This window comes from Eulemur rufifrons, chromosome 7, assembly GCF_041146395.1.
Source record: "Eulemur rufifrons isolate Redbay chromosome 7, OSU_ERuf_1, whole genome shotgun sequence".
Classification (NCBI taxonomy): domain Eukaryota; kingdom Metazoa; phylum Chordata; class Mammalia; order Primates; family Lemuridae; genus Eulemur; species Eulemur rufifrons.
The window spans coordinates 121972488-121994470 of record NC_090989.1 but is presented as its reverse complement, the minus strand read 5'-3'; the positions used below and the strand labels follow the sequence as shown (position 1 = coordinate 121994470).

Here is a 21983-nt window from a genome sequence, read left to right as displayed (position 1 = left end):
AAGAAGACAGACACAGATTGTGCATATCCTATGATTCCATCTCTATAAAGTTCAAAAATCAGCAGAATTAGTCTACGCGTTAGAAGTCAAGATCACAGATGCCTTTGCCAGGGATTGGGAAGGAGCGGAGAAGGGCTCTGTGAACCTTCTGTTTCTCGATGTGAGGGCTGCGTATGCGGGTGTGTTCACTAGGTGATAATTCATCAAGCAGTACATTGAGGATATGTAAAGTTTATGTATATTTTTTATACATTAATAAAAAGTTCTTAAAATTTTCTTTATTTTCAGAAGACTTTCCCCAGGCAGAAGTCGGAGCCTTGAAGGTTGGGCTGCAGCGAGGAAGAGAAGTAGCCATCGCTGGGCTCAGCGCTTCCTCGGACCTCGCCTCCCAGAACAGAGGACTGTAGGGGACAGTGACATTCGGGGACCTTCCAGGAGGATCCCGCAGTGGCCAACAGAAACGCTTTAGGAGGAAGAGTTTAGGAATCCCTGAAAATTGCGTTCAAAACGTTGCGTATAGGTGTGTGCGTGCTTTCCTGGGGGAAGGGTCCGCTGTCTTCACCCTGCGGACGGCCCCAAAAGTCCCAAGGAGTCTGTGTTTTTGAGACATTTGGGAGCTGCTTGGTTAGATGAGAGTCCAGGGGTCGGGAACCTGGGTACTAGCAACTACTCTGGGACCCCAGTGGATCTCTTTTTGGGGTGTAAGACGGTCAGACCAACACACTTCGAGGTTGCTCAGGCTCGTACCTCCGGGCTGCGGCCTCTTGGCCCGTGAGCGGAGGTCCCCCGGCTCTGGGCAGTCCGCGGGCAGTGGGTAGCAGCCTCCTGTCCACCAGTCCGGCAGAGAGCACGGGCTGCTCGCGGGCTGCCCTGGGGGAGTGGTGGGGGTGTGACCAGGGCGATCATCCTGGGCGGGCGAAGCCTTCCGAGGATCCACCCGCTCCAGCGCGGGTGAAGCTGGCCGAAGTGTGGAGCCGGGCCGGCGACGGTGACGCGCGCCCGCTGCAGAGAATGAGGCTCGCCATCTGCGCCCTGCTGTGCGCCGGGGCCCTGGGTGAGTGCACGCTGGGAGCCGGGGTGGGGGCCGGCCCTCCAGGCTGCTCCGGGAAGGGGACCCAGTGCCAGCAGCTGGTCAGCCACAGCGGGACCCTGCGCGGCATACGGACCACCAGTGCTTCTAAGGGGCCCCGAGGCAGCCCTAAAATGCCTTCTACGTGAAGGTGCACCTGACGCTTTAATCCTGCAGAAAATACATAGAGTAGGAGGAGGGTTTGCAAATTACGACCAGCAGGCCAAATCCGGCCTGCTGCCTGATATTGCACAGCTAGAAGAGCTAAGAATGCTTCTTACATCTTTAAATAGTTGAGGGGAAAATCAAAAGAACACTATTTTGTGGCATGAAAACTTATATGAAATTCAAATTTGTGCCCATAAGTAAAATTTTATTAGGACACAATCATGCTCATTCAGTTAAATATTGTCTATGGCTGCTTTCAAGCTTGTTGAGGTCAAATAAAATATAGAGAGGAATCTGTAAATTTGAAACATTTTATTTGGGAAGCAAGAATTATAATTCCAGGCATACACACAGACCGGGAGGTCTCCAGTATGTCCAAAGAACAAAGAGAAGTTTGGAGCTTTTATTAAAAAAAAAAAAGAAAAAGAAGAAGAAGAAATGTTATGTATTGCTCTTCAAGAATATTCATTGGCACTAGGGAAGTTTTGAGGAGCTGGCAAGTTCTGACTGGTGAGTAACTAGGGGGGTGGAGTGTGGGAGGGATCAGTCTTAGAATCACAGCACGTTTCAGTAGCTGTTACAGCAGGCAGCTTCAGCAGCCAGGCTTGCAGAGAATTACCGTTCTCGGAGCAATGTCATGTGCCTTGAGTGCTTTCTCCCTCTGGGCTCTCAACTCTGTTTTAGTTGGGTGTGACAAAAATGACCCAATTCATATGATCAATTTTTACAGGCTTCAAGGGCAGAGTTGACTAGTTTCCACAGAGACTGTGTGGCACACAAAACCTGAACTATTAACTCTTTAGCCCTGTGGTCCTCAACCCCCCGGCCACAGCTCCATACTGGACTGTGGCCCATTAGGAAACTGGCTGTGCATCATTGCCTGAGCTCTGCACTCGTCCCCCTACCCCTGTCTCCTGGGTCCGTGGAAAAATTGTCTTCCATGAAACCAGTGCCAAAAAGGTTGGGGACCGCTGCTTAGATCATCACAGAATAAGTTCATGACCCCTGGCCTAGAACCTTTTGATTGCATTTACAGTGAAGGAAACAGGGTCAGAGGAGAGAAGGGCTTCTTCCCAGGGCTAAAGGGCTCTTAGTAAGGCGTGGGGAGGGAATGCCTGACATATAACCAGAAGGATCTTTCTTGCCCTGAACTGTACAGCACCTGCCACCTCTACCGTACAACAGGGAAGTTGAGTGATATAGGGCAATAATAATTACCCTAGAATGGGATCCACCTGTCACTCACTGCTGTGTGACTCTGGGATGTCCCTTGACCTCTCTAAGTTGACTTCAGTTAGTAGGAATTGCCTTTTCACAACAAACACACAGTTACTGTGAAAATGAGATAATATACCTAGTGGCAGGCAGAGTTCTAGGCACAGGTGAGTTACTACTGGTAAAAACTGTGCACATGCATGCAGGGACCCCTTCCTGTGTTGGGAGGGTGGGCTCCTCCAGGGCTCTTGGCTGGGTCACTGTGAGGAAGGTAATGGTGCACAGTTAATGAACTCATGCATGTGAAGAGCCCTCCCTGGCTCAACGACTGTTGGTTCTATCCAGCCCTGGGTTCTGTCGTGTCTCAAACTGCTGTAAATAATTTGAGGGTAAGGTGTCTTACATGGAGTGATGAGGGGGCAGAAAGGGAAGGGAGTGCTGTGGGGGGCCCCTCCCTGGCCCAGCACTGCCACATGGGGCTACACAGGGAGCTCCGCTGGGCTGGGGAAGTCCGGAAAGGTAGGACACAGTTGTGATCCAGTATGGTCACAAGGAAACCCAGAGTGCAGCCCCTCTGGGCTCTTTCCAAAATTCTTCCTGAACAGGACTTGTGGTTGTTCTTCCTCTGTCTCCTCTCCCAACAATGTCAGGTGCTGACCAAAAATCCATTTTCCCAACAGGCTCTGTGTTTGCAAACCAAAGGCAAGAGCTGCCCCTCTCAGCCTCCCTCCCCCACTTTCCATCCCTCTTTGCTACTGGACCAGGCTGAACTCAGTGTTATAGTCTAACAAGAACTCTTCTGGTGGCAAATGACAGAAACACAACCAAAGTAGCTTAAAGCAAAAAGACCAAAAGGAAGGAGACAGTTATTGGTAAGCCCTGCAAGAGCCAGGAATGAAGGGCCCAGCAGCCTGTATCTATCTCCGCCTTGGCCCCCAACCTCATTTCTCAGCCTTTTTCTCTTCTGGGGCTTAAGAACTTTCTCTATTCAGTGAGCATCAGCAACTTTCTCCTTCCAGATCAGTTTGGAATATTCACAGTGGGCTCTGATGGCCTCTTGTTGAATCTCTCATATGGCCAAGGGTGTAGTCATGTCTGACCTAGTCTGGGTTACTTGGCGCCACCTACCCTTAGTTTGCTTGTATACACTCTTTTTCTTTCTTTTTAAAATCCTTTCTATTGAAGTATGATTTATATATAGTATAGTTCAGCGAGCCCATTTTAAGTATGCATACAGTTCCATAAATTTTGACAAATATAACCACCCATGTAACTACCGCCGTAATCAAGGTAAAGAACTGCCCCTTGCCTCTTTTCAGCCATTCACACTTTCTGCCACTGTAGGTAAGTTTTGCCTTTTCTAGAATTTCACATAAACAGAATCACACAGGACATAGTCCTTTGTGTTTGCCTTTTTTCACTCAGCATAATTGTTTTGAGAGTCATCCATATCACGTGTACCATAGTTTATTCCTTTTCACTGCTGAGTAGACTCCACTGTATGGCCCTGTTGTGGTTTATTTGCCCATTCGCTTGTTGATGGACACTTAGGTTGTCTCCACGTTGAGGCTACCATGAATAAAGCTGCCAGGAACATTAGTGAACACGTCTCTGTTTTCATTTCTTTTGGGTAAATATCTAGAATTACTGGGTCATATTGGTAAGTGTACATTCAACTTGATAAGAAAATGCCAGACTTTTTTGAACAATTGCACCGTTTCACATGCCCACCAGCAACATACTAGAATTTCAGTTACTACACATCCTGCCAACACTTGGTGGTGTCAGTCTTTTTGCAGTTAGCCATTCTAACAGATATGTAGTAGAATCCCACTGTGGTTTTAATTTGCATTCCTCTGTTGACTAATGATTTTGAGCATCTTTTCATGGTTTTTTTTTGGCATTCATATATCTTCTTTTATGACATTTCTGTTTGAAGCTTTTCCCTGTTTTTTTTTTAACATATGCACACTGATGACTGAAAATACAGATTTTCAAAAAAGGCCTTATCTTGATGTTCTGCAGAAGGGCACATGGTCTATACTATTCTGTTCCCTAGCTTGCTCTTGCTACCCTGGGTTGCTACTATTGAAGACTTTCTCAAATAAATTTGAGGGCTCTATTTGTCCCTCCTTGTCTTTGGCATGGGGTTCTGTCTAAGGTAATTTGTCATCTCCTGTCCCATTAAAAGGCAGTACAGGTTTTGAAGTCCAACAGACCCAAGTAGTTCAAATATTGGCTTCATCTCCAATTATTTAATGTCCCTGACAGTTCTTTTTAATTTCATATCTAAAATAGAAACACCAATATTTAAATGACAGGACAATTGTGAAAATGAAAGGAAGGTAATGTGCTTGACACACTGCCAAGCATACAGGGGCTCATCAAACAATGGTAGCTGTTATTGCTGGAATTTTCATCTTCTGGATTTCATTTAAAATAATGTTTTGCCCAAATACTACAGATTTATAAACAGCATTTTGCCTTTGTAATGCTTTCTACACTAATTATTACTGTAGCTCAAAATACCAGTGAAATAAACAGGCACTGATTTTAATGCCCTAGCAATTAGTACAAAGTAAGGTTAGAGTAGCCACCATTTAGATAAAGACTAAATCACTGTGCCCAAAGCTTCCTACCTATGGCTAGGAATCGTTTTTGAGGTGAGAGTCACATAACACAAATTAACCATTTTAAAGTGTACAATTTAACGGCATGTAGTACATTTGCAAAGTTGAGCAACCACCATCTCTATCTAGTCACAAAACATTTTCATCTCCCTAAAAGAAAACCCTGTACCTGTGAAGTAGTCAGTACCCATTTCCCTCTCCCAAGCACATGGCAACGACCAATTAATTTGTTTTCTGTCTCTATAGACTTACCTCGTCCAGATATTTCATATAAATGGAATCATATGATGAGTGGCCTTTGGTGTCTGGCTTCTTTCACTTGACTGGATATTTTCAAGACTCATTCACTTTGTAACATGCATCAGTACTTCATTCTTTTTATGGTGGAATAATATCCTGTTGTACATATACAACGTATTTTGTTTATCCATTCATCTGTTAATGCACATCTGGTTTGTTTCCACCTTTTAGCTATTATGAATAGAGCTGCTATGAACATTCTTGTGCATGTATTTATTTAAGTCCCTGTTTTCAATTATTTTGGATGTATACCTAGGAGTGGAATTGCTGTGTTTTATGCCAGTTCTATGTTTAATTTTCGGGGGATGCTGTGGCTTTCTTATCCAAAGGGTAGGGCAGAATCAAAGAAATGGGCCCTGAGAATTTATGTGAGCCAGGCAACCAATCCAGTTTGTGTGTACCCCACTCAGCTGACCCTTTATCTTGTCTTTAACCGCTTCTGCCAGCAGAGAAAGGTGAGTGCTGTGGGTTCCTTACACCTCTGGCATCTCTCCCCTAGGGCTGTGTCTGGCTGTCCCTGAGAAGACTGTGAGATGGTGCTCTGTGTCAGATCATGAGGCCAGTAAGTGCTACGGTTTCCAAGACAATATGAAAAAGATCTTCCCAGCAGATGGTCCACTTGTCACCTGCGTGAAGAAAACCTCTTACCTTCAGTGCATCAAGGCCATTGCAGTAAGTCACACTGCCTAAAAGAAAGGAGAAGAAAATCTGTACTTTCTTTTTCTTCTGCATTTGCTGTTGTTTATTAGTTTATCCCACAGGAACCAGACTATGCTTTAGAGAAGAAACAAGGCAAAGATCTAAAAATACAGGAACTCTGTGTGGAGAAAAATATAGCTGCTCAACATTCATTGATAGTAAAATCACAATCATAATTAAACTAATAGAGAAGGATTCGATCTCAGTAAAATACCTGTGGTAAAGCAAAGTCGGCATTATATTGAAAGAGAATCTATAAAGACTCAGAAATAAGCAAGAAGCTCCAGTGTCACTATTATTAATTAACATTGTTTTTGGAAGTTCCAGTAATGCGAAAAGCTATAAAATGCAAGATAGAAAGGAACAAACAAAAATATCAATATTTTCAGATGATTGCGTGCCTAGAAAGTATAGTGCAATCAAGAGAAATGTTTCTATAATTATTTATTAGTGAATAAATTAGTTTGGTAAAAGGTCAATATGTCACAATCAATGTCATTTTCATGTGCCAAGAGTTGTTGATTGTGGGAAAATGTCCCAAAATTGTGATCTCATTTACATTTAAAATAATAAACAGGCCAGGCCTGATGGCTCAAGCCTGTAAAATCCAGCACTTTGGGAGGCCAAGGTGGAAGGATTGCTTGAGGCTAGGGGTTTGAGATTAGCCTGAGAAAAACACAGTGAGACCTCACCCATCCCCTCAAAAAACATTAGCCAAGCATGGTAGCATGCGCCTGTAGTCCCAGCTAGTCAGGAGGCATCACTTGAGCCCAGGATCTGAGGTTGCTGTGAGCTGTGATCACACCACTGTACTCCAGGCTGGGTAACAGAGCAAGACCCTGTTTCAATAATAATAATAATGATGATAATATACAAAATAATATTTCTGGAAAAATATGAGAGATCTGCAAGGCTGTTATAAATATATTAATAATATCAAAGTCTATGACAAGTGAACAATATTTATTAACAAATGAAAACATATATGCTGTATTCCCAGATGGAAAGACTAAATATAATGTACTTGCATATCCTCCCAAAGTTGATTCATAAATTTAGTATAATTTTCATCAAAATACAGTCTTTTTAAAAGAATGAATAAAATAATTATAAAATTCTTAAGGAAAAGCTCATGGATGAGATTATAAAATAGTATTATGAAAAAGAAAAGTAGCAAGGGGGTGGCTGAGCCCTCCGTGAAACTATATCATATTGAAATAACAGTGTTACAAAGACAAGGTACTGATACAGATAAGAAGACCTGGAAGAGAACAAAATTCAGACATATGGCCGGGCGTGGTGCATCACACCTGTAATCCTAGCACTCCAGGAGGCCAAGGCAAGAGGATCCCTCGAGGTCAGGAGCTCAAGACCAGCCTGAGCAACAGTGAGACCCCGTCTCTACTAAAAATAGAAAAAAATAGCTGGGCTGTGGTGGCACACACCTGTAGTCCTAACTATTCGGGAGGCTGAGGCAGGAGGATCACTTGAGCCCAGGAGTTTGAGGCTGCTGTGAGCTATGATGATGCCACTGCACTCTAGCCTGGGCAACAGAGTAAGACTGCCTCAAAAAAAAAAAAAAAAAAATCAGACATATGCTCTGTATGTCTCAGCTTTCTGTATATCTATCCATCCATCTAATTATTTACATGATATGACATAGATATAAAGTGTGATAAATGTTCAACATCCAGGCACTAGGGCCCTAGGCTTAAAAAATTTAGATAAGATACATGTAGATTTTTTTCTAAGTTAAATTAATTTTTAATTGTATATATTTATGGGGTACAATGTGGTGTTTCAATACGTGTATACTAGATTTAGGTAGATCTATAGCACAAGGCAGACTTTCCAATTAAATGACTGAGAAAGTATTCTTTAGTTGGACAACCGGGCAGCCATTTAGAAAAAGAAAATCAAGTGAGATTCTTAATCCATCCACTAAAATAAATTCCCAGTTTTATTCATCTCGATTAAAAGAGGTAAACATAACTAGATAAACCACAGAATTAGACAAATTTGGAAATTTAAAAATTTTAAAATATGACAAAAATATTTTTAAAAGCCCTAAGCATACAAAAAAAATTGTCACCTATAACAGCACACTGCAAAGACTATATAAAGATGTCATTTAAACTTATAAGAAATGCTTAAGAATAACAAGCTATAAACAAACCACTCACAGAAAAGAAATCACAACTAATAAACAATATGAACAATAAAGAGAAAATTTTCCTCCTTTTTAATAAGCAAATATGCAATTAAAATGATTCTTAAAGTAATAGTTTATATCTAGTAATGTAACAACATTTCTTAAGTGATAGTACTTCTCACTGGTAGGTTTGCAGTGAAATTGGTATGTGTTGCTATTGGCATGATAAATCATACATTTCCATATCATTTCTGGGAAACAATTTGGAAATATTCAATAAGGGTCATAAAGGTGTGCACAAGTTTGTATTTATTTTTCTTTAATTTATGTGTGTATGTGAATATATATGCATAGACACACACACAAACACAGACAGAAAAAGAGAGAAAGAGAGATTGGTTACAGGAATTTGACCTCATGCAATTTGGGGAGCTGGTTAAGCAGTCTCTATAAAACAGTTGTCTTTTCGCATCTGATACCAGAGCTTGAAGAGGAGGCAGTCAGGAAAGGAAGATGTACGTAAAGTGGGGAAAGCAAAGAACAAACTGGAACCCACAGTCATGAGCCGGAGCCCACGGGATGGACTGAAACCCATGTCAATTCTTGTTGCTTTTGACCTTGATGGTGTTCACAAGGCCCAGTGGCCTTCTTGTCCTTTTACCTTGATGCTAAATTCCTCCTTTTCTTAAGTCTAATTGGTTTCTGATACATGCATCCAACAGTCCTGACTTTATGCACACACGGATACAAATATACTTACAAGTGTTTACATACACACACATATGTGAATACATATCGTAAAATATTTCTAAGAGAAAATGAGATGTGGAGAAAGGAAGGCAAGTATATAGAAAGATAGTACTAAATTCAGAAAAACCCAACTTACTTTAAATGTCAGTTAATAAATGAATAAAAAGAATGGTTTCAAGGATGGGAAATGATCCAACCTCAGTTTTGAGAAGAGGCTGTGCAGTTGCTCCTTTTTGCAGGAAGAAAGGAGCTCTTGGCTGACAGATCCCTGAAGGGGAAACCTAGAACTAAGAGTGCAAAACATGACTTCTTATGAATGGAAATTCCTACGGTTCATTCATTTATGGACCCAACAAACATTTATTGAACACCTACCTGTGCTAGGTGTTCTTCCAGGTGCTGGGATTCAGCAGGGTAAAACAGACAAAAATGTCCCCACCTTCATGGAGCTTACATTCATTCCAAAGGAAAGAATAAACCATGAACAAAGAAAGTCCGTCAGTTGGTGCATGAGGGCTCAGGAGGAGCAGAAAGTGGCCGGTTTCCCTGCGGTGGTAGTTTGAAGAGCGTGGTCAGGGAAAGCCTCACCAGCAAGGTGACATTTGAGCACTGATGTGAGGGAGGTACAGGAGGTCCGAGCCATGCAAGTGTCTATCTAGCAAGTGTCTCTGGCAGAGGGTCAGGGAAGTCTTCCTCAGAGGCGATGAGCTTCATTCGTGCTCTGATCTCTTCTCTTCCAGGCAAACAAAGCAGATGCGGTGACCCTTGATGGAGGTTTGGTGTATGAGGCAGGCCTGGCCCCCTACAACCTGAAGCCCATCGTGGCAGAATTCTATAGGTCAAAAGACGGTGTGTTCTCTCTCCCTGGGGACCCAGGTCTCTGTCCTGACCCTGCAACCATGGGGGGAGGCAGGGACTCTGCCAGCATGACACTTGCAGGGAATAAAGTTGCTGGGGCACTTTGGATTGAAGAAGGCTGCTGTCTGTGATGCCAACCCACGAGGGCTGGGATACTGGCTGTCCCTGGCAGCTGCAGACTCCATGCCCCTGATGGAATATGCTGTTGGTGCCGCTGGCTATGAGCTCTCCCCAGCCTGAGAGGAGGGTGCTGTCTAGAGTCCTTCACTCACCCGTGAGGTTGCACCAGTGGGAGGCTCCACACGGGATCTGACTGCCTCTTCCCCGCTACGTGCCCTGCCTGTGCTACAGAACACGGGCCTGTGTCTGCAGTGAGGAGAGGTTTTGCAGGGAATCCAAGAATGGGGCTTTGCCACTTTTCCACATTGTCCATGAGTGTCATTAGTGTGTGTGAGAACCTTGACACATTCCTGGGGACACCCCCGCGTCCTTCCTCTCGAACCTTCTCCTTTGTCTTTAGGCTGCAGACAGAGAAGCAGAGAAGGGAAGCAGAAAAGCCCCTGGGGAGAAGCCAGGAGCTGAAGCTCTCCCTAGGTGTGCTCTGCTCAGCCCCTGGGGCTCCTGTCTCCGCTGGCTTGGAGGGACTAGCAGAAAAAGAACTAGAGTCTGCTGTCTTGAAAAGCAATGGTTGTCTCTCTCCTGTCAATTAAGGGCTTTTTTTTTTTACATTCCCCTTTTCGCCTGTTTACCAGAGGATGGTGCCAGTCCGAGGCTCCCCCAAAGTTCTGCGTTGTTCATGCTGTGGAAGATTATTAGCAAGGATGTGGCATCTTCCTTTGGCCCTTCTTTCTCTCTGCTCCTTTGCAGATCCACAAACCTACCATTATGTCGTTGCCATGGTGAAGAAGGGCACCAACTTCCAGCTGAGCCAGCTCCAAGGCAAGAAGTCCTGTCAAACGGGCCTGGGCTGGTCTGCTGGGTGGAACGTGCCCATCAGGACACTCCTTCCCCCTGGCTCTCTTGAAGCAGGTAAGCCAGCTGGGGCGGGGTGCTCCTGCACCAGCTGCCCGCATGGGCCATGCTGGGATCATCCTGTCACTGCCAAGTGTATGTTTTGTGGCTTCCAAGATGGGCAAGGGTAACCTGCCTTAACTGTGCGCTGGTGGGTGTGTGCACCAGCAACCCATGGGGGCTGACGGCTGAGTCTTCTCTCAGCAAAGGTGCCTCTGTCTCTCAGAGCTCCTGTGCTTCCCACCTTCCTGGTAATCCCAGTAGTGTGGCTTGACAAGGGCCAGCACTGAGGCCCATTGAGAAAGGCCACCTGCCTCCCAGCTGCCCAGCAAGGCTCACTGGGATTGTAGCCACACTGCCAGCACTCAGGCATCTGTGCCTTAGGTGATGGCTTGGGACATAGGCAAGGAAGGCATGACTGGGCCAGCACAAGGATTTTTTGTATATGATAAGCTTTTTGTTCAGTTATGACTAGCCCTGGTAAGCCTAGTGCGCCCTTTCAGCCCTTGAAAGATAATGACCAATCTTTCTGCACTCTGCAAAAGTGCATCTTTGTGAGCCCTGCCAACCTCTGCAGCAGTCATGCTTTGGCTGTGACAGGGACAAGCAGCTGCAGGGGTCTGATGAAGTGCTGCAACCTGGACCACAGCTCCGGGCATGTTTTGCCACTTCCTGGGGTGTCCACTTGCCTCAGTGTCAGATGCTACTGGACATCCTTCTGGGAAGTTATGCTGTGGCTGTTGGCACACCTCTGACCCCCTCACCAACAGGCTACCCAATGCTCTCCCGGAAGAGGTCCCCCATGAGCCACCACAGCTACTGGATACAGAAGGGGAGGTGGGGGTGGGCCCATATCCTGAGCTAAGGAAGGGCAGTTGGGGTTGGCTGCCCTGCAAGGGCTCCTGCTGTGTTTGCAGCTCTGCCCTGCCCCTTAGAGCTCCTTGTTGGTGAGTCAACAGAGGCGAGAGGCACTGGCACCGCAGTCTTGGTTCAGAGTAGGTCAGTGGCCCTCACACCCTGCAGCAGACAGGCTGGGGAAGCATTCCTGTGGGCTTGAGCCCTGGCCCACCTGGGAGTGATGCCTAAACACACACAAGGACCCTGGGCATCCAGTCCCTCTGGCATGTGCACTGGCTGCCTGTGCATGCCCACTTCTCACACGGTCCCGGGAAGAGGGTGTGGACTCATGGGCTCCCATACAGGGCCACTGTCTCACACGCGTGCACGACCTGGAGGCCCCAGCCAGCTCATGCATGGGGTCCATGTCTCTGTGTTGGGCAGCGGCGGCCAAGTTCTTCTCCAGCAGCTGCGTCCCCTGTGCGGACAGGAAGAAGTTCCCCAGCCTGTGTCAGCTGTGTGCCGGGAAGGGGACAGACAATTGCGCCTGCTCCTCCCGCGAACCGTACTTTGGCTACTCCGGCGCCTTCAAGTAAGTGAGACACCCCCCCACCCCTGCCACTCCTCGTCCTCACTCACTTCGGGGAGACAAAGGCACAGGGAGTAGACAATGCATGTGAAACCCAGGGTCCTGAGTGCCCCCCTTGGCCAACCCTCACTCTTAACCATCCCACGGAGCAGTTTTCTGTGTGGGAGCCCCTCTCGTCTCCCCGGAGCCTGGGGTCTGCCATGTTACCCTTCTCGCCAGGGAGGGCCGAGGGGACAGACTCTCCTCTGGGACTCTGGGATCTGCAGACACAGGCTTGGGCTCCTGCAGCTCTCATCTTTCTGCTGAGCATCTCCCCGTGCGGGGACCTCTCCGCACTCCATGCTCTGTAAGAGAAATGGCTACTTCTCAAAACGACAGAGTGAAACTGGCAGGAAATTCAAGGCCATCCAAAGTCTTTATCCTTCATCTAAAGGCTTTAAGCCTCTATTTTCTGGAAAAAAACATCTGTTGCTTTTGGCTGCTTTGTAAGAGGAAAGTTAGGGTCCTTCTGTCACACCGTCCCTCCCCAGAGCTGCCTGGGTTGTTGGCTTCCAGGGCTCCTGCCTGTTCTGGCCTGGGCCTGGCTGTGGGGTTCAGAGGCCTGACAGGCAGGGCCAGCGCCTCTGTGCGGACAGACCGATGCCTGGGAACTCTGGGCAATGCTCTGGGAGGCAGGGGTCTGGGCAGACCCTCAGCGGGCTGCACGAGGGAGGGGCGCGGGCTGGGCCCATGCTGAGTAGATTGGCCATGGCTCTCCTGTTCCTCAGGTGTCTGAAGGACGGCGTGGGGGATGTGTGCTTCGTGAGGCACCTGACGGTGTTTGGTGAGTGCCGGACAAAGACCATGTGGGCCCTGCCCTAGCCAGAGTGGAAAGTTTCCTGACATCTAGAGATGGGTGAAATCTTTAATGCCACAGGAGACTGTGCAGACACCTCTGTTACAGTGGTCCACCTTCTCTGTGGTTTCCCTTTCTGAGGTCTCCGTTACCCACAGTCAACTGCAGTCTGAAGATGTTACATCACTACTCTCGTGCTTTGGGGCCATTGCTAAGGAAAATAAGGGTTGCTGAAATGCAAGCGCTGCCACCCTGGAACCGTTGGTCTGCTCACAGAGACGGCTACAGAGCGACTAACGGGCAGGCAGTGTAGACAGCGTGGAGACGCCGGGCAAAGGGAGGATTCGCGTCCTGGGGGTGGGACACAGCAGGATGGCATGAGCTCTCATCATGCTACTCAGAACGCCATGCAATTTAAAATTTATGAATTGTTTGCTTCTGGCATTTTCCATTTACATCACAATACCTACGTCATTCACCTCACTTCCGCTCATCAAGTAGGCATTTTATCATCTCACATCATCACAGGAAGAAGGATGAGTATAGTACGATAAGATATTTAGAGAGAAAGAGAAACTAAGCTCATATAACTTTTATTACAGTATATTATTATAATTGTTCTATTTTATTATTAGTTATTGTTAATCTCTTACTATATTTATAAATCCTACTTCATCATAGGTATGTACATACAGGAAAAAGCATAATGTATATAAGATTTGTTACTATCCAAGGTTTCAGGCATCTACTGGGGTCTTGGAATGTATCCCCCACAGGTAAAAGGGGGACTACTCTATTTGTACCTTGTTTAGTGCTCAATTTGTTTCACTTATAAATCTACTAAACACATTTTATGAATATTTAAATAATACCAACTAATAAAACAGGACAAGTTTTAATAATCAATTCTCTTGGTCATTGAAATATCAATTTCAAATTTAATCACATTGAAATATCAATTTCAAATTTAATCACATTTATAATGAACTTTTCATTATAAATGTCTCCTAAATGCTCCAAACATATTAAGCAAAACACACAAATTATTGTAAATATTTCAGTATGTATTAGCACAGTTACAATAGAATCTGTTGCAAAAGCATTATTGCCATGGACAAAACTATGTATTTCTTCTTTATTTTTATATTTGGGGGAAAAAAACCCAAACCCTTCCAGAGTTTTGGACAATTTCCATAAACAAACAAACAAAGTAGTATTTCAGACAAGTTGAGGTTACAGATTTTGGGCTTTATGACCAATTCAATTTCCATCAGATACAGAACACACTTGTACTGTTCAAACTGTTTAAAACACACATGTAAATTCACCGCACTAAGCTCATTTTTAAAACAAATATCTGCTATCCCAAGGAGAATGTTCAGTTTTCGCTTTTCACAGAGGTCTCAGCTCCTGACCACCTAGTGTCTTTCTCTAACGTGAAACATGATTTCAGTGTCCTTTGTCCCCTTGTTCAGCATTCACAATTCACTGTCTCCTTATTATTGCACATTGACCTGGTTTGTTAGCATTTTGGCAATTGGTGGATGTCTTATTATCAAGAATTTTAATGAGTGGGGTCACCTACGGGTCTCATCTCCCAAAATCAAGCTATTCCAAATAATTATCATTATGTCTTTCGGACACTCAGATTACCACAGTTGTGCCAGTGGGCAGCATTTTCTCACACCCGCCCAGAAGTGTTTGAAAATATCCCTGCTCTATGAAAGGAACAGGTTGTCCCAGCCCATCCTGATTTACCTTGCCAAAAGCCACTCGTCTGCTATTATGTAAGATCCCCTATTGCCTTTTTGGGAGAATTTTATGAGGGGCCATCCTCTGGGCTTTAGAGTGACAAAGAGAGTGGGGAGAGAGCCACGGTCCGCCTGCTGCTGCCAGCGCTGGGCTCTTGAGTGTCTGAAGTGGGAGTTCTTTCTTTCTTAAGCCATTAGGTCATACTGATTCGTTTAATCTAACACTACTAAGTCCTTTGTAATGTTTTCTTTTACTATAAACATTTAAAATGTATACTCTCCATGGCATACTGAATTAAAATTGTAACCACTCATGGGAACCATAATTGTACTTTTCCTGTTTCAATATGAGATTGCATAATATTAACCCCAAAGACCTTCTGTATAGTTTGCTAGGACTACTGTAACAAAGTACCACAGACTGCATGGTTGAAGCAAGAGAAATGTATGGTCTCACAGTGCTGGAGGCTACAATTCCAAGATCAAGGTATTGGCAGGGTTCGTTCCTTCTGAGGGCTGTGAGGGAGAATCTACTCCATGCCTCTCTCTACTCGTTTCTGAAGATTTGTGGACAGTATTTGGTGTCCCTTGGTCTGTAGACACATCATCACAATCTCTGCCTTCATGCTTGCATGGTGTTCTCCCTGTGTGCATGTCTGTCTGTGTCCAAATTCCCACCAGTCATACTGGGTTGGGGGCCCACCCTATTCCAGTATGACCTCGTCTTAACTTTTCACATCTGCAAGGACCCTATTTTCAAATAAGGTCACGTTCTGAAGTACTGGGGGTTAGGACTTCAGCATATGAATTTGTTGAACCCATAATGCTTTCTAATACCTAGATGATGGGAACCAAGAGCCTGTTTTCCTCTAGGGCCTTTTTGGTCTTTGTTTCACCTGCAGAGGGCTCTGACTGGGCCTTGAGGCCTCCTTCCATCCCTCAGTGCATTTGCCACCTTTCCCCAACGGGCTCTGCCTTGGAGAATGTGGCCCTTTTAGTGGGGGACCTAGGCTGTGCCAGCATGGCCGTGTGTCAGCCCCAGACTAGCTGACACTTTGACAAGTTACCTTAGGTCTCTTGGTCTCGGCTTCCTCATCTGTAGAATGGGATAATCGTGTCACTGGCCCCCCGCAGCTGTTGTGCGGATCAAATGAGACAGTCTGGAGAGCCCTCAGCACAGTCCTTGGTGGCCTGAGTGCTCCGTACATCTTTGCTGCCACATTTCCATTAGTGGAGCCACAGAGAAGGTCGGGGCGGGGCAAGTTCGGAGGACCCGGGGCCAGGCACACTGCCCAGCGCTGTGTCTACCTGTGAGCTGGGTTTCACTCCCAAGGCCTCTCTCTGGTCCTTATCTGTAGAAAATGAGTTTGGAAAAGATTTCCTCTCAGTCCTCTTCAGGTCACAGTGAGGAGGGGGCTCATCTTAACTATGGCTCATGGCTCTTCCTGCACTCGGCTCACCTGGGCTTCCCCCACAGAGAACCTGGCAAACAAGGCCGACAGGGACCAGTATGAGCTGCTCTGCCTGGACTACACCCGGAAGCCAGTGGATGAATACAAGGACTGCCACTTGGCCCGGGTCCCTTCTCACGCCGTTGTGGCCCGAAGTGTGGACGGCAAGGAGGACTTGATCTGGGAGCTTCTCAACCAGGCCCAGGTATCCCATCAGACAAAGATTTGCCCTTAAACCACTCACAGACGAGTATGGGAGATGTACAGATTCTCAGATAGAATCACATTACCCTGAGGACATGGATCGTGTCGTTTGTGGAGGACAGAGGGACTAATTTGCAGGGTGTATCTGGGAAGATTTCTAGGCCCTGGGCAGTAAGCTGTGTGCACCCTAAGGAAGTGTGGGGGTTTGCCAGGCAGGGCAGCAGGGAACATTTCAAACAGAGCCACTGCAAAAGCTAAAACCAGACAGACATTTGAAAGAGCACGTGGGTAGGCGCTGCAGTAAGCTACATCAGGAATGGCTTTGGGCCAGTCAGCTAAAGTCACAGGCAAAGGGCCCTTTGTTTTCTTGGGGGCCAGAAAGGAGAAGGGCCTGTGTGAGGTCCCACAGCTGGTCCTCCAGTGGCAGGCCTGGAGCAGGGTGAGAGGAGCCCAGGAGGCCCGGCCTGCAGCCCACCGTGCGGGGTCACCAACCCCTTCAGGATGAAGACCACCGTGGCCCCTCAGGACCGTCTGATGGCCAGGGTGAGGCAGCCTGCGCTGCGCGCCGGTGGGAGCACAGAGCAGCAGGCACATCGGGGAGGGGCAGGTGCCCGGCACACAGTGGGCCACAGCCCTTTGCACAGACCTGGGGGGCAGCCCTGGCAGCTTCCCTGAGGCCACACAGGGCAGGCCAGCTGGATTTGAGTAAAGCATTCCCTGGAGAGACTAGACAACACCGTGAGCCACAGAGACGTTGAGGACCTTGGCCACTGTTTTCGCTCTCAGGCCTTCACGTTTCTCGCTTTCTGTCTCCCTTGTCTGGTTCGGGGTTTGTTTAAACTTTACCACTATGCCAGCCTCCATCCTTCACTGTGTCTTTTATTCTCTGAACAGGAACATTTTGGAAAAAACAAGTCATCAGAATTTCAGCTCTTTGGCTCTCCTCATGGGAAGGATCTGCTGTTTACTGATGCCGCCCATGGGTTTCTAAGGGTCCCAGCCAAGATGGATGCCAAGCTGTACCTGGGATACGAGAATTTTCCTAACACTCAGCGTCCGGAGACAGGTGTGTGAGGACCTGGGAGGGACCTGGCCGGCTTGGGCAGCAGGGCAGGCGGCCATCGACTGAGCCTCCTCCACACTTGATTGGCCTGCGGAGCCCAAGGGAGCTATTAACTGCGTTGGGCTGGTGAGGGCTTTTCTGCCAAGCTGGGAGAAAGGCCTAACTTATGTGATTTCAAAAAGGGTTTTGAAGACCTTCATATCATAGACAACCTGAAGTAATGATGGCTCTGGCTCCTTTGTGTTAACTGGGGTCGTCCCAACCAGGACAGGCCTATTTGACGGGAAAATAGTTTGTCCTAAACTGAAGTGGGAAGGGGGCCACCACCACCATCAGGAGGAGAACTAGAATTCCAGAGGATTTTAGTCTGGCTTCTTCCTTCCACGAGATCCCTATGGTTCATTCCTTCCCTCCTTCTTCTATTTCCCCCACTCCGTTTAGTCAGCCAATGGTTATTGGGCATCTACCAAAGGGCAGCCACTGCATTAGACATGGGCACATGGGGGGAGCAAAGACACCCGGGAAGGGGAGGGCAAGCAGACCCACCCAGAACCGAACGCATGGCCACCAACTGGGGCACGCTGCCTGGACAGGGAGCCTAGTCCTGTAAGAGAATACCCCACAGGGCCCTGAGCTGGGCTGGGCCCAGAGAGGTTTCCCCGGAGAGGAGATGCCCGAGGAGGTGAGGTCAGGAGGGAGGGAGGAGCTCTGCCTTCACTGCTCTTTTTGACAACATGTCAACCCTGCTGCTGTCCATGAGGGCCCCGCTGGGCAGACACCCTGTGGCCAGGGGCACTAACCCCCAGACCCACCTGGGCTTCCTTTGGATCCCCAGACTCTCAAAAGGTACGGTGGTGTGCAGTGGGCCATGATGAGAGGACCAAGTGTGAGGAGTGGAGTATGGTGAGCGGTGGTGCCTTAGAGTGCACCATGGAGGAGACCACTGAGGACTGCATCGCCGCCATCACGGTAGGAAGGCCCCGCTTCCCTGGCTGGGCTCACACACTCACACAGGCAGTGCTTCTGCAGAGTCTGGCATTGGAGACCCCTTCTCGGATGCCACCTCTTCAGCCTCTGTGCTAAGACCTGCCCGCTGAGTGCTGCTCCCACCTCACACTCCCCACGGGCCCCTCCAGCTCAGGGCCGGGCAGAAACACAGAGCCAGCCCAAGACCTGGACTCCTTGGGGGCTCAGCTCTGGAGTGGGAGCTTGGAGGGGCATCCTGCCTAGGAGCCACAGGAAATGGGGTGACATTCCAGGATGTGGTCAGGGCCACTGTGGATTGTGAAAGCAGGTCAGCCTTTTTAGTTTTTGAATTATAAGTTTAATCTTTTTCTGATTATAAAAACATTACAATAAATAAATCACTAAAAATAAACAAAATCATTCATAACTTCACTCAGACATCCTTATTGCATGATTTCTGAGTGATGAGTTGTGTTGTTATTAACTTTCCATTTTTCTATGAGCAGATAACTATTTTTCTGATTAGGAAGAAATAAATTTGTAAATAAATGACTGAAAAACTGACAAACTTAAAAGATTACACACTATATAATAAGTTTTTTTTAATTTGAGAATATCCTGATATTAGTAAATCTCCCTGACACCAATCCATAAGATTAAGATCTGATGGTTATACAGTTTCCTGAAGTTGTCAGTTGTAAGGATTAAATGAATTTGAGTGCTTATAATATTGTCTGGTGTAAGCAAGCCGTCAGTGAATGTTAGCTATGGTTATTATTCCTTTAAATCTTGAGCACATTGGTGCACTTTCTTAAGTATCAAAACATTTGTTTAAATACATTTTTAATGGCTGCATAATATTCCACCAAGTGTTTCTGCCTCAATTTATTTAACAAATTTTTGCATGTCTACATTTGAGTTATTTCCAAATTCTTTGCTATAATAGACAATGTGGTATCGTAAATCTTTGTATATATAACTACCAATATTTCTGAGTGTATCTTTAATATTAATGATTGCTAATATTTCTGGAGTTGCTATGTGCCACACATGTTTATGAGCTCTTAACTTGCATTACTCATTTAATCCTCATGGTAAGCCTATGAGGTATCATTTTTTGCCTCAATTTATGAAGGTAAAAATATGTATAGTGTAGTATTTAGGGATGTGTGCTTTGGAGTAATCAGATCTCGGAGACCATGTGGAATAGTGGTTACAAACAGAAGCCAAGGAATTAAACTGCCTATCTATTGGACATATTCTTCAATCTCTCTCTGCTTCAGTTTACTAATTTGTAAAAGAGGAGAAATTATAGTACCTGTCTTCTTTGTGGTTGTGAGGAATATGTGAGGTAAGCACTGCAAAGTGTTCAGAAAAAAGCCTGGCACATGACGGGGGGTTAGTAAGTTGTTGCTGCTATATTGATGTTTTTAGATTTCTAGAAGGGCAGTTAACAGCTCAAAAGCAAAGAGTGTGTATATGTATGTTTTTATCTTGATGACCTTATCTATGACTATAGATACATACTTTTTGCTCTGTTGTTAGAAAAAGTAACTGATTAAAATGAGAAGTTAACTAGAAATGAATTACTTAGAGAAATTAATTATTTATTAAAAATATTTGTTGTGCCAGGACACTGAGTACAGTACTAATGCAATTATGGGAACAGATTTGAACTCCATCATCTAGAAGAAAATGTGCTCCACAGAAACAGATTAAATACATTTCCTGAGCCTGGCCACGGGGATCATGGGGTTGAGTGACAATGGTCACAAAGAAGATGTGGTGAGGGCATGTCCAGGACTCAGCTTGGGCACTGAGAGAACACAGAGATATCCAGGAAGCATGACCTGTGTTGGGTGCTTGTTCCTGGGTCAACAGGCCAAAAGCATGTTCAGTTTTCTAAATCCTGTGTTTACATGGCAGAAGCTTTAGGTAACCCATGATTTGGTTAATCGTGAGGACATGTGACTTGAAGCCAACAAGATGAAAACCTCTGAGGGTCAGAGGAACAGGAGACAGCTTCGCTGTGATGCTATCCATTTGTTTCTTAACTATAGAAAGGAGAAGCTGATGCCATGAGCTTAGATGGAGGATTCATCTACACAGCGGGCAAGTGTGGTTTGGTGCCTGTCCTGGCAGAGAACTACAGTAAGTGGAGGGGAGTACCTTTCTGTGTTTTATTCCCCCTGGGCTGTGGACATAGAAAGATAAGGAAATAATTTAGTTCAGTGTTGAGACAATAACTATTGTTGGAGTATAGGAAGCTGTAGGTAAATCCCCCTTCCCCAGAGTCAGAACCAATCCAAACATAGACACAGAAGTTAGGCAGAAAGAGATCAAAATAACACCTTTATGTCTGATTTAGTGATATTGGAGGGCACGATGTAGAGCTGGTATTAGGGTTTGCCAAATCGCTTGCCAGAGTTGCCCACTAATTCAGGAGACCATGCCTGTTGGCTTACCCCATGACTCAGGGCAAAAGCAAATGAATTCTGTTATAAGTGAGAGGATCTAAACTACCCTCTCCCCATTCTCCTCAATAAAGGAGGAAAGGGCTGAGCCACATGTGCTTAGATGTTTTCACCAAATTCACTAGTCATTAACTCACTCCAACTGCACTGGGTGGTTGGGGGGGTAAGGCCACAAGGTCATGTTCTGTAGTGATGAGGATCCATCCACATGGAAGAATGAAGCCAGGAGAAAAGAGGATTTCCCTATGATCATTTATTACACTTCATCTGCTACATTATCCTTCAACACAAAACAACTATGTGAGGTAAATTGTCATGTCTCCATTTTACAGATATAAAAACTGAGCCTTAGGAAAGTCAAGTGATGTGACCAAGATAGAATAAAAACTGAATCCAGATCTTTCTGACTCCATGGACTGGGTTCTTTCCCTCCAACATAGCAAGAATATAATGATTGCCTTTCACACTCTAGGGCTCTGAAAGAGAGACAAACATGAGGTTGATTTACACAGCTAATGCAAAAGGGTCTTTGCCAAGATCTGCAATGCCCCTCCTTCAATGGGCATCTCATTTTGTTTCTCTGCATCTTCCTGAGTATTGGAGAGATTCTAGGATGGAACCTAATGTTTAACTAGCAAAAAGCAGAGGGAGAGAGGATAAAATGGGCCTGCAGAACCCACTGATAACCATGACTAACTGCTTAGTTAGTGCTTCTTCTCATTTTGTTCTTGACCATTGGGACTGAGAAGCTCATGACTTTGGGTGGAGTAACGTGAGTTTAATGCCATGTATCTTGATTGTTTTTCTTTTTCCTTTTAGAGCCTAAACATGGCAGTGAGTGGAGTGGGTCTAAGTGTGTGAATACACCTGTGGAAGGTGAGTCAGAATCAGTAACACTGGGGGGCAAAGGTAAAGACTCACTGCTGGGGAGAGGGTGAGGACCGCTTTAAGAACAAACAAA

At 45.9% G+C, this 21983-nt stretch overlaps 1 protein-coding gene across 1 annotated transcript in view; it reads left to right on the top strand.

Annotated features, from left to right (window-relative positions):
• Nucleotides 1-716: 716 nt before the first annotated feature.
• Nucleotides 717-21983, top strand: part of LOC138388049 (inhibitor of carbonic anhydrase-like) — a 33216-nt gene continuing 11949 nt past the window's right edge. The window contains exons 1-11 of the mRNA XM_069475410.1: nt 717-1054; nt 5882-6054; nt 9724-9859; nt 10709-10870; nt 12134-12281; nt 13046-13101; nt 16342-16520; nt 17414-17585; nt 18418-18551; nt 20609-20699; nt 21842-21898. Of these exons, the coding sequence (XP_069331511.1) occupies nt 1012-1054; nt 5882-6054; nt 9724-9859; nt 10709-10870; nt 12134-12281; nt 13046-13101; nt 16342-16520; nt 17414-17585; nt 18418-18551; nt 20609-20699; nt 21842-21898 (1351 nt within the window). The 5' untranslated portion in view covers nt 717-1011. The remainder of the gene's footprint in view (nt 1055-5881; nt 6055-9723; nt 9860-10708; nt 10871-12133; nt 12282-13045; nt 13102-16341; nt 16521-17413; nt 17586-18417; nt 18552-20608; nt 20700-21841; nt 21899-21983) is intronic.